We start from the raw sequence: 12,282 nt of genomic DNA on the forward strand, positions 1-12,282 counted from the left end.
GTCAAGAATATGACAATATTCACACTTACTATTTCTATCAAATAATGCATCGAAGCTTCAAGCAAGGACACTTAGGCAGAAAAAGGAAAGCACTAAAGAAATAAAAGCATCCTGATTGGAAAGAAAGAAATAAAATTCTCTCTTCACAAATGGCATAATCCTGTAGAAAGACATTCTGAAAGACCTAACCAAACAATTAGAAACAATAAACTGTGCAGGTCAATGGATACATGATCAATTATATTAAACTCAATAAATAATTTTTAAATAAAATTAAGAAAACAACTTCAATTTAATAGTGCTGAAATAATATTTAGAAATAAGATTAGCAGAAGCATTAAATACTTCAAAAATTTTAAAGCTCATTAAGAGATAGTAAAAAAAAAAGACAGTGTTCCTAACTATAAGGCTGAACACGGCTGAAGGAGCAATGCTCTCGAAACAGACCTGCTTATTGTATGCAACACCTCTGAAAATTCCTGTTTGCTTCTCTACAGAAATCAATCAGGCTGATCCTCAAATTGCGATAGAAATTTAAAGAATATGAATAACCAATATAATCTTGAAAAAAAAATGTTAGAGGCATCGCTTTTCTCAACTTCAAAAATTACTACAAAATTACAGTAATCAAGTCAGGTAGGCACTGGTGAAAACAGAGACAGATCTACAGACAGTCTGCTTCTGACAGGGAGATCAATGAGATTCAGTGGGAAAAGAATAGTCTTCAAATAAATAATACTGGATATCTAGATATGCACATGCAACAGATTGGAAATGAGGAAATAATCTTAACATGATATATAAAAATTAACTGAAATGAATCAGGCATAAATAAATGGTCATTTTCCCCAAGAAGATATACAAATTATCAATGAATACATGAAACAATGTTCAACATACTTAGCCATCAATTAAATACAGATGAAAATCACAATGAGATACTATTTTATACCTACTAGGAGAGCTAGAATTAAAAAGCTGTAAATACCTGGTATGGTGGTACACGCCTTTAATTCTAGCCCTCAGGAGACAGAGACGGGGAATGCTGTGTTCAAGGTCAGCCTGGTGTGCATAGCAAGTACCAGGCTAGCAATTCTATTCTTAGATATATACCAAATAGAAATGAAAACATATATTTTTAAGAAAAACTTGTGTACAAATATTCATAATCAATACAGTGACACATGCGTGCAATGCCAGCAAATGAGAGGCAAGAAGATCAAAAGTTTAAGGGCAGACTGGGCTACAAGAAACCTGGTTGAAAAAAAAAATCATAGCAGCATTATTCATAGTAACCAAAAAGCAAACAAAAACTGGAAACCACTGAAACATCTGTCAAGGGAAGAATACATCAATAAAATTTGTGAAATAGGGATGGAGAGATGGCTCAGAGGTTAAGAGCACTGACTGGTCTTCTAGAGGTTCTGAGTTCAATTCCCAGCAACCATACGGTGGCTCATAACCACCTCTAATGAGATCTGGTGCCATCTTCTGGTCTGCAGGAATACATGTTGGCAGAACACTATTGACACAAATAAATAAGATGTGTGAAGTAATAATTTTCAATGAAAAGGAATGAAACATTGATACATGCTACATGAATGAACTATGAAAACATGTTTTGAGAAAAACAGTCAATCAAGGGCTGAAGCACTCAGGATTAGCATGCACAAGAACCTAGGTTCAATCCCTAGCACTGGCTCAAAAAAAACAGTCAATGAAAAATGGGCACATAACTACATAATTCCTTCTATATGAAAGGCTCCAAAGAGTCAAATTTGTAGAGGGAGAGGATGAATAAGTAATTGGGAGTGGCTGCTAATGAATATTAATTTCTTTGGGGGAAGAATAAAAATAACCTAAAATTTATTTTGGTGATGGCTAAGAACTCTTTATGAACAACTAAAATTCATTCAGTTATATGTTTTAAAAAGGGCACACTACTCATAACTTTACAAAAAAAGAAAGTTAAAATGGAGTTAACAAATAACCTATGTATATTCTCAAGATACATTTAAAAGTTTGTCTGGGGTCAGGCATAGTGGTGCACACCTTTACTTTCAGCACTCAGGAGGCAGAGGCAGATGGATCCCTATGACATTCTGACCTGGTCTATATATAGTGATTTCCATGTGAGCTAAAAATAAGAGAGCAAGATTCTTTCTTAAAACAAAAACAAACTGTCTGTATGAAAACATATAGAGAGGCTTAGGGAAAGTATTTACAACAGCTATTATTTGATAATTGATGAAAGGACAAAATGTGGTATATCCATATAGCTGAATATTATTCAGCAATAAAAAGAATGAGTACTGATTAATATACTACATGTGCTTACCTTGCAAATCTTACACTAAGTGAAAGCAGTCAGTCACAAAGGTACTATATTTCATCTAAGGATAAATGGGAATGTGGGATGGGTATAACAGGTTGTGATGCTTTTCTTCAAGATGATAAAAGATTCTGAGATGAGGTTGTGGTGATGCCTGTTCTATAAACATACTAAATCAACTGACATGCACAATTTTAAATATAATATGTTGAATTATATCTCAATTATGTAAATCTCCTAAAGAAAAAAACCCAGAACTAAACACCTAAAAAAAGAAAAGGAAGGTATGGGTATGAGACCTTCGAAATTATATTACAAAGGCTAAAATCCAAAGTGTGAATAGCAAACAAAAAGAGTGTGTATAAAACTCATTCAGAAATGAAAGATGGATACCAAAGAGATAGTTTGTGTATATCACTGGGTTACTGTCATACTTGATGGTTTCCAATAGCATCAGCTTTCACATTTCTCTAGTCAACAACTTGAACAAAGATGGAAACCATGTTGATTAGGTTTACACATGGCAACATCTGTAAGGGACAGCAGATACTTGTAACAACAGAATTGGAATATTTTAATTATATGTGGGTGGAGATAAACCTAAAATTTACTGGAGCAGATGAAATCAAACCAAGGGAGAGATTCAAATTTCATACCTGAATTTGTGAATCAGTACAAGGGAAAGAAAAAATTTTTCACCATCTCTAAAAGTAATCTCAAATTTTAACTGTAGATATTATTTAGAAAGTGAACTGAAAGTCCTTTCATAATACCAACAATACCAACAAAAGCATACACATTTTCATCAAGAGCTATGACCTTAATTGTCTCACCCTCTTTCAGACGATCTCCTTCAGCCTTGGTTTTCTTCTGTCTCTCTGAGCCAGCAAGGTCTACAAGATGCAGCTTGGAATGAAAATTGCTGTTTCTGTGATGATAACAGGAAGACACAGTGAAAACAATACACAAGCTTGAAAGTAGCCGAGTTATCAAAGCTGATTGACTAGCTCTTATTTCTTTCAAGACAGTAAAAGTAGCTCCAGTGGTCATTAATGCTCATCATTATAATGTCTAAATGTCAAATCAACAGAAACAGCCACCTGACATTCAGCCTTCACAGCACATGACAACTGTGATGCTCTAACTTACTTGTCATTTTTCTTTCTTTGTTCTATGGAGATCGTAAAGATGGCATGAGATCGAGATGACTGGGAATTCATAGCCGTGGAGGCCACAGTCCTGGAGTTGTTACCCTGCTCTAGACAGTCAACAGTATCCGAGGCAACTAGCACAGTCTTCTCCGTGAGTCCCACAATCTAATTTCAAGAGGAAAAAAAAAGCTTCCTTGATCCATTCTTTTAATTCTTGAAAAGACATACAGGGATTAGAGAATGGAAAATGCCTTCCTATTCCAGGAGAATATACTTATATGCAAGGTTGTAAAAATGAGAACTTTTAATAGGAAACTATACGATGACATCTGAGAGTCAAAGTCTCCAATCTTACCTATAAAGTTGAGAAAAAGGGTACTAGATATAGTGCTGGAGTTAGAGAAGGTCTCTAAATCTTGGAGGGTAAAAAGTCAACCTTTGCTCCAAAAGAGATCAAGTACAACATAAATTGCAATGGCATTTCTCTTTGCTATTTTCTCCTCCACATTGACTCTGTTCCTTCCTGTACCTCCAATCCATTTCATACTCCATTTTCTCCTAGAGAAAACAGCATGGCAGTTGAAGTCACAAACATCAAGTTTTAGGCATGGTCCTTAACTACCTGAGGGAACTTACACAGGTCAAACTCTCTTGGAGCTTTGGGGTAGGGTTGATAGGACTATATTATTCATGAGGTTCCTGCTAGCCTTAGTATACTATGAGTGTATTCCTAAATCGGTATCTGTGACTCCAATTTCTTCTTTATTTCTAGCTGCTGACTACTTATCCTTTGGAATCAGTACATTATAAACAAAATTCATCTTGCTTCCATCTTGCTTCCTTCCACCAATACCAATTCTCCTTACTATGTCTCATTTCTATTAACAGCTCCACCCGCATAATCTCAAAACTTCAAATCACTGTCAGTTCCTCTTATTCCTTCATATCCTATGTATCACCAACTCAGATATTATTGGGAATCTGCTAATTTTTTTTGAAAAAAAAAAACCACATCCACACCAATATTACCTCATGTGAAAAACACAAGGCAATAATTTTCCCAATTGCATCTTCATCACTCTAGTCTTTCTTCCATTCAGTTTATTTTCATTTCTAGTCAGCCTTCCTAAAATGTCAGCATACTACTAACCCTTATTCTAGATGAGGTGGATACAAAGATACTTTGAAATCCTCTCTGAAGTTCCAGGAGCAACAAAGTTGGAGATATACACATAAGACTAAAAGTCCAGTATAAGTAGCCAGGGCAGTGTTTCCTTCAGAATTTTTACATAATTACGTACTGTTAGTGGCGGCTGGGGAAAAACTAAGTTGTCTAGGCTGACTTCATAATCTTTTCCTAACACAGTTCTTTTCACTTCCCAGCCCAAGTTTCCTATCCTAGACAGGCCGGTCTAGGCTTATTTTACTTTCCTGCTATAGTTACTCCTTACTATAAAAAGTCTTTTTATGCAAGTTATTGTATAAGCGTATGTGTACACACACAGCTGCTACAGCAATACATCTGCTGCCAAAGTACATGTGCAGAGGTCAGTTCTCTGCTTCCACCTTGTGGGCCCCAGGGAGCAAACAGTTACCAGGCTTGGTGGGAAGCATTTTTACCTGTTGGGCCATCTCAACAGACCTCCTGTTTGTTTGTTTCTTAAAAGCTATCTGGAAAATGTGTAAAAACTTGTTCTTACACCAATTTGTGCCAGGAACACACATTTTTTTTTTGAATCACATATCTTGCCTCACACAATGTCTGCCCTGTCTTCATGTGGGGCACATAAAAGATCTTAAGACATGGTCAAGAGGTAGTTGAGCACCCACATTCTTCCTGGTGATATATTTTGCTCAGATTTCTTATCTTTGTTATCCAAATTATCTTCCTGTATATTTCAAACTTACCAGGCCTAGTATATTTCAAGTGAGGCTTTAATACCTGGATAATAGGAAAAAAGACTCAGAAGAACTGGCACCTAGTCTTTGCTACACCCTAGTCACTCTGTTCTTTGTGACGAGCGAGAAAGATGATAGATAAGCTACAATTTCCCACACTTCCCCAAGCCTGTTCTACTCAGTGTCATCCACTTGCAGCCTCTGATTCTTCTAGTTCTGAATACTCAAGCACCGCACCTAGACCATGTGATCAAAGTTCTCATATAAGTGATCATTTCCCCATGGGGCTATATACTCTAAATTGTTGTATTTCATTTTCTACTTTTAAAAATCATTCCAGAGCCCAGTATAATGTCTGGTGGTGATGTCCAGTAGAATTTTCTACGATCATGGTTATCTTAAATATTTGTGCTCAACAACAAAGTGGTCAGAAGCAGCACAGAAAAGTTACCCCTGGACATGTGGTTAGTGTACCTAAGGAACAGACTGTTCAATTTTAATTAATTACAAGTTAAATACTTTCTTGTAGCAAGTGGCTATCATACTAAAGGGATTAGTCTTAGAATGCTGTAAACAATGTTTAATTGCTTCTACGTTCTTCAAGAAGAAAGTGTGGAACATATACACATTAGAGTTTTACTCAGCGGTAAAAAACAACGACATCTTGAATTTTGCATGCAAATGGATGGAAATAGAAAACGCTTTACTGAGTGAGGTAACCCAGACCCAAAAAGAGGAATATGGTATGTACTCACTCATAAGTGGATTCTAGCCATAATTAAAGGTCTTTGAGCCTATAATTCGTGATCCTAGAGAAGCTAAATAAGAAGGTGAACCTGAAGAAAATCATATACTTATTCTCCTGGATATTGGAAGTAGATAAGATTGCCAGGCAAACTTGGGTGCACGGGGGGTGGGGGGGGGGGGTAGAAGTAAGGGGAGATGGTTAGAGAGAGGGAGTAGGGGAGGATTCGGGATAGCTTGGGGGAATGGGATGTGGGGGAGGGAGGAAGGATGGATATGGGAGCAGGGAAGTATATATCTCAACTAAGGGAGCCATTTTAGGGTTTGCAAGAGACTTGATACTAGAGGGGTTCCCAAGTCCAAGGAGAGGTCCCCAGATTGTTCCCTGGGCAGCAGAGCAGAGGGTACCTGAACTGGCCTTGGCCCATAACCATACTGATGAATATTTTGCATATCACCATGGAGCCTTTGTCTGGCGATGGATGGAGATGGAGACAGAGACCCACATTGGAGCACTGGACTTAGCTCCCTAGGTCCAAATGAGGAACAGAAGGATGGAGAAGTGAGCAAGGAAGTCAGGATCAGAGGGAACCTTCATCCGACGATGGATGGAGATAGAGAAAGAGACCCACATTGGAGCACTGGACTGAGTCCCCAAGGTTCAAATGAGGAGCAGAAGGAGGGAGAACATGAACAAGGAAGTCAGGACCGCGACGGGTGCGTTCACCCACTGATACAAGGGGACTGATCTAATGGGAGCTCACCAAGGCCTGCTGATCTGGGACTGAACAAGCATGTGATCAAGCCGGATTCTCTGAATGTGGCTGACATGGGGGCTGACTGAGAAGCCATTGATAATGGCACTGGGTCTTGTTTCGTCTGCATGTACTGGCTTTTTGAGATCCTAGTCTGTTTGGATGCTCACCTTCCTGGACCTGGAGGGAGGGGGAAGGAACTTGAACTTCCCACAGGGCAGGAAACCCTGACTGCTCTTAGGACTGGAGAGGGAGGAGGAGAGGGAGTGGGGGAAGTGGGAGGGTATTGGGAGGAGGGGAGGAAGTGGAAATTTTTATAAAGAAAGAAAGAAAGAATGAAAGAAAGAAAGAAAGAGAGAGATGATGCTGGATACAAATCTTCCTTTAATTCCTTCTCACAAGAGCACTCATCTAGCAATTCTAGCTTATCTAAATGAATTAGGGCCAAACAAAACCTGAAAGACTAAGATGTTGGCAATCACTAAAAAACCACAGTGGCAAAAAAGGGATGTGACCTTTATTACTTACCAACATTTATAATAACATCACAAAAAGGAAGGGAAAAAAAAACACACCTTTATGCCTTCCTTTGGATCCTCCCGGATATTTATTTGAGTTTTCTCACGAGATGGACATAGAAGGTCCAAAATTTCTTCATTATAAATCTGATATTGTTGAAAGAAAATGGTAAAATATGTTAACAGTGGTCATCTCTATGGGTTGCACAATCATAAGTAATTTTTAAGAATATTGTATATATATACATATATTTTAAAGAAATATGTTTTGACACATGATAGATAAATAGAAAGAGAGAGGGGGGAGGGAGGGAAGGAGGGAAGGAAGGAAGGAAGAAATTTTTAAGCCTTTAATTGCTGTGGGTATAGGTCTGTAGTAGAACTCTTCCCTTGCCTACCATTCACAAGGCCCTAACATTGCAAACAAAAGATATAAAGGAAAAACAAAGTAGAGGAGAGAGAGAGAGAGAGATGAGAGGAGAGGAGGAAAGAATAGAGACAGGAGGAGTGAAGATAGGAGAAGACTGGTGGGGAGGAAAACAGAAGAGGGGAAAAGGAAAGGGAGGAGAAGAGGAGACAGAAGAGGGGAGGAGGAAAAGAAAAGAAGGGATTAGGGCAGAGGAAAAGATAAAGGGGAGAAGAAAAAGGACTTTATATGTATTAACTTCATATTAAATTTATATATTACAACAAAATTAATACCGCTTTTAAGATAAAGTCTCTTGGAAATAACAGGCACAAGAAAAGTTATATGGGTGTTCAAATTCAGTTCTATTACAAAAAAGATTGATTTGTATTTTAATTATGTGTATGTCTGTATGTATGTGGGCATGAGCATATGAATACAGGTGCCTGTGGAGGTCAGCAGCATCTGATCCCCTAGAGCTGGAGGAACTGAACCCAGGGTACTCTCCAAGAACAGGATGTGTTTTTAACCACTGAGACATCTCTCCAGCCCCCAAATTCAGTTCCTTACTGCTACCACAACAGCATTATTTTACCAGTTAAAATGTGAACAATGGTTGCTTATGATGGGAAAGGGTGGAAGTTGGAAGCAAGGGAAGAACTGAAACTAATGCTTCGCTAAAACAGTAAAACTTAAGTACTTAAGAGAATGTTTCATACATGATAAGCTCTACACTTATTTACTGTTATTGCTGATGTCATTTTTCAAAAATATCTGTCTATCTATCTACCTATCTATCTATTTATTTATTTATTATGTATATAATATTCTGTCTGTGTGTATGTCTGCAAGCCAGAAGAGGGCACCAGACCTCATTACAGATGGTTGTGAGTTGCCAGGAATTGAACTCGGGACCTTTGGAAGAGCAGGCAATGCTCTTAATCACTGAGCCATCTCTCCAGCCCGCTGATGTCATTTTTTAACATGCTAGTTTCTCAAATCATTTCTATATTCAATTACCTTGACCAAGGCTGAATCAATCAAAACTCAAGAAGGCAAAGCTAGACGGGGTTGGAGAAATGGCTCAGTGGTTAAGAGTATACTACTCTTGTAGAGGACCCACGTTTAGTCCCTAGCACCCAAGTTAAGCAGTTCACAACTGCCTGTAATTCCAGCTCCGGGGTATCCTTTGTCTCTAGCCTTGTCGGGAACCTGCACATACCCACATACATACAAACACACTCACACACACATACACACACACAAAATTAAGAATAAAACAAATCTTTAGAAAATAAGGGGTAACTGTAATCATCTTTAACTCCCTAATTTTATCTCTTATATCTGATAATATATAACAACTCGACATCGGGATGAACTATTTACATACAATTTACAATTAACATGCATAAATTTTGCAAGTTTAATTCTTATTCTTCAAAGCTATCACTGCATCACTGCAGTAGAACCAATAAACTAGCTTCTCAGAAGCCAAATTCTCTAAATATGCCTTATGCCTTTGGGTATCATGAGGTTAGATACAATAGGACAATCAATTTTATACTGATATGCACTACAATTCAGGTTCCTTTAAGGACAGGGTCTTTAAAATCTGTTGGTCCACTGATATCTCCCATGTACATTATCTATCTGAGTACCCAGATCAGGGTCTGGCACATAGTAGATGTTCAATAAGTATCTGTTGAGTAAATATATATTTTATCACCACTTACATGGCATAATATTTTGCCTGATTTTTAATAACATTCTTCATAAAGCAGCAGCATTATAACTCAAGCCTCAGCAGTAAAGTGAAATGGAACACTTTTCTGCATACTCCACAGGGAAACAATGATACAAGCCAAACTAAAATTAAAGAATTTCTATATATTTTCACACGGCAATGCCAACTCTTATAACAATCAGATTAAACAGATTAATTCTAATTAAGAAAAGAACTGGGTTGGCTCCAGAACCAACTGAGAAAGTAAGTTTTTGCTATCAACTTATTAAAATGCAATTTACTAAAAATTCAATTTACTAATTTTAAGTCACGCCAGGAAAAATCTCATTTCGATGTATTTTTCTACTCAAAGATAATCTTGAATTCAGAATAACGAGATAAATCACTTACCTCCAAGTAAGACACTTTCAGAGTAAATTCAAAGTCACTCTTTTTATTAATTTCTTTGAAGAGAAATTGTATTACCCTGGGAATCACCCCGATAGTTGATTCATGTTCTTGCTCTGCAGTGTATGCACCTCCCATTGAATAGGTTTTTCCAGAACCAGTCTGCCCATAGGCCAGGACAGTTGCATTGTATCCTGGGAAAATAGAAGCCGTATGGATAGCAGTTGCTTTCTTAAGACAAAATCCTTTAATAGCCGCTACAAAGAAAAGTTCTGTGGGTTCTATAATTTTATATTACTAAAGAAAAGTAAAGAAAATTACTGGCCTCAGACTGCACCACCTTTTGAAAGTCCTTAAAAGCTAGGAAGTCAAATATAGATGTGGGGGCTGAAGAGATGGCTCAGAGGTTAAGAGTGCTGGCTGCTCTTCCAAAGGACCTGAGTTTGATTCCCAGCAACCACAGGGTGTCTCACAACCATCCATAATGAGATCTGGTGCCCTCTGCTGGTGTGTAGGTATGCAGGCAGAACACTGTATACATAATAAATAAATAAAACTTTAAAAAAACACAGATGTGACTAAGATAATAAAGGTAGCCAAGTCATGGTAAAAGCCTTTCAAAGATTTATTCTTGAGGATTTATACTCCCTATTTAGAACAATTCTGGAAAGTAAAAAGTAAATAGAAGTCTCAGCAGCTATATACGAAAGCACATTCTTGTACCCCAGAATTCAGGTGGCTGTGACAGGAGGATTAAGAGTTGGGACTGGGACTGGACAGATGGGTCAGTGGTTAAGAGAGTAGCTGCTCTTCCAGAGGACCCAGGTTTGATTACCAGCACCCACATGGTAGCTTTAACTGTCTGCAACTCCATTTCCAGGGAACCTGATGCCTTTGTCTGGCTTCTGTGAGCAGCAGCTGTACATGTGGTGCACAGACATACAAGAAGTCAAAACAGCCATACACATAAAATAAAAAGAAATAAATCTTTTTAAAAAAAGAGATGGGATAGGGAGAGAATTTGAAAAGGAGCAACTTTTTTTTTTCAACTGATAAAAAAATCTCTCTCTGAACTATCTGAACATACACAGACCATATTGTCAGGATCCATGCAGAAATAGCATTTAAGTATGACTAAATGTCATATTTATCCTTTGCTTTTATAAAATATTAATAAGGAATAATCCATTCATAGGTGCTCATGAGTCAGACCTGGTAGAGCTTTTCTGTTAATGCCAGCACTTTGAAGAGTTCACAGCCAAGCTAGGTATGATAGAACACATTTTTAATTCCAGTATGCTCGAGACAGAGGCAAGAGGATCTCTTGAGTTTGAGGCTATCCAGATCTACACAGTGATAGTGAATTGTAAGCCAGTCAGGGTAAAACAAAAAGAACTTGTTTCAAAAAAAGAAAAAAAAATCAAGACCAGATTGAGCTACACAGGAATACTCTTATCTCCAAAACAAGGCAGAAATGTTTTTTTTAAATAATGAACTGAAAAAAAAGAGGTTTAAATAGCAGGTTAAAAGTAATTTAAGTGTAAATAAAAATACAGGAAAAGATCAAAAGGCTATAAACTCACATTGTGATGATTATCTGTGATTAACAGGATGGTAAACAACTTTTAAATTATTAAATGGGATGCACCATGGAATAGTGGCTGTATTTCTTATTGCCTATATAATCTGTATCGTTTGCAGAAAGACAGATAAGATATATACCTGTTTGAGCTTGGTTCAAGTATTATTTTCTACATCTATTTTTATTTTCTGCCTTACCAGAGAATACGGTATACTACTTGTACATTTCCTTTTACACCATAAATTTTGAGTTTTGACTGAAACTGGAAGCAGATAATCCCAGCTATAACTACGGCAATATTTTTTAAAAGAAACAGTTAGATAATAGATGGGTTATTCACATATTAAATTATTATAACTCACTAATTTAGTATAAAGTAGGAGCTAAAGAAACTGTAAATTCAAATTTACTTCAACATCTAATAAATACCTTAGAAAGCCATCCCTTATGAGAGGATTAGACACAGTCTAAAGGCAACTCTGTTAAAACAACCATTATATTTTTGTCAAAGCTGTCATTTGCTTTTTATCCAGATAATTTTGGAGCCTAAAGAGAAAAATCTTGGGGCTGGAGAGTTGGCTCAGCAGTTGTAAGTACTGGCTGTTCCTCTTTCTAGAGGACCTGGGTTTGATTCCCAGCACAAACATGGTGGTTTACAACTATCAGAAACTCCAGTCTCAGGAAATCCAATGCCCTCTTCTGGCTTCTCCAGACACTGCAAGTTATGTGGTATACAAACATACATCCACGCAAAAACGTCCATA

General features: G+C 37.3%; 1 protein-coding gene and 1 long non-coding RNA gene across 4 annotated transcripts in view; one reads left to right on the top strand and one right to left on the bottom strand.

Moving 5' to 3' along the window:
* The window catches only part of Kif4a (kinesin family member 4A), a 107,076-nt gene that overhangs the window by 87,253 nt on the left and 7,541 nt on the right, over window positions 1-12,282 (bottom strand). For all 3 annotated transcript variants that reach the window (XM_087903098.1, XM_087903099.1, XM_087903097.1), the window contains exons 3-6: window positions 9,940-10,130; window positions 7,457-7,546; window positions 3,482-3,648; window positions 3,166-3,260 (exon numbers count right to left, since the gene is read on the bottom strand). In XM_087903098.1, the coding sequence (XP_087759224.1) occupies window positions 3,166-3,260; window positions 3,482-3,648; window positions 7,457-7,546; window positions 9,940-10,130 (543 nt within the window). The remainder of the gene's footprint in view (window positions 1-3,165; window positions 3,261-3,481; window positions 3,649-7,456; window positions 7,547-9,939; window positions 10,131-12,282) is intronic.
* LOC146889132 (uncharacterized) overlaps window positions 1-12,282 on the top strand; it is a 53,015-nt gene that overhangs the window by 34,632 nt on the left and 6,101 nt on the right. The gene's annotated exons all lie outside the window — the stretch shown is intronic.

The sequence above is a fragment of the Myodes glareolus genome, chromosome X, assembly GCF_982192425.1.
Source record: "Myodes glareolus chromosome X, mMyoGla1.1, whole genome shotgun sequence".
NCBI classification, from domain to species: Eukaryota; Metazoa; Chordata; class Mammalia; order Rodentia; family Cricetidae; genus Myodes; species Myodes glareolus.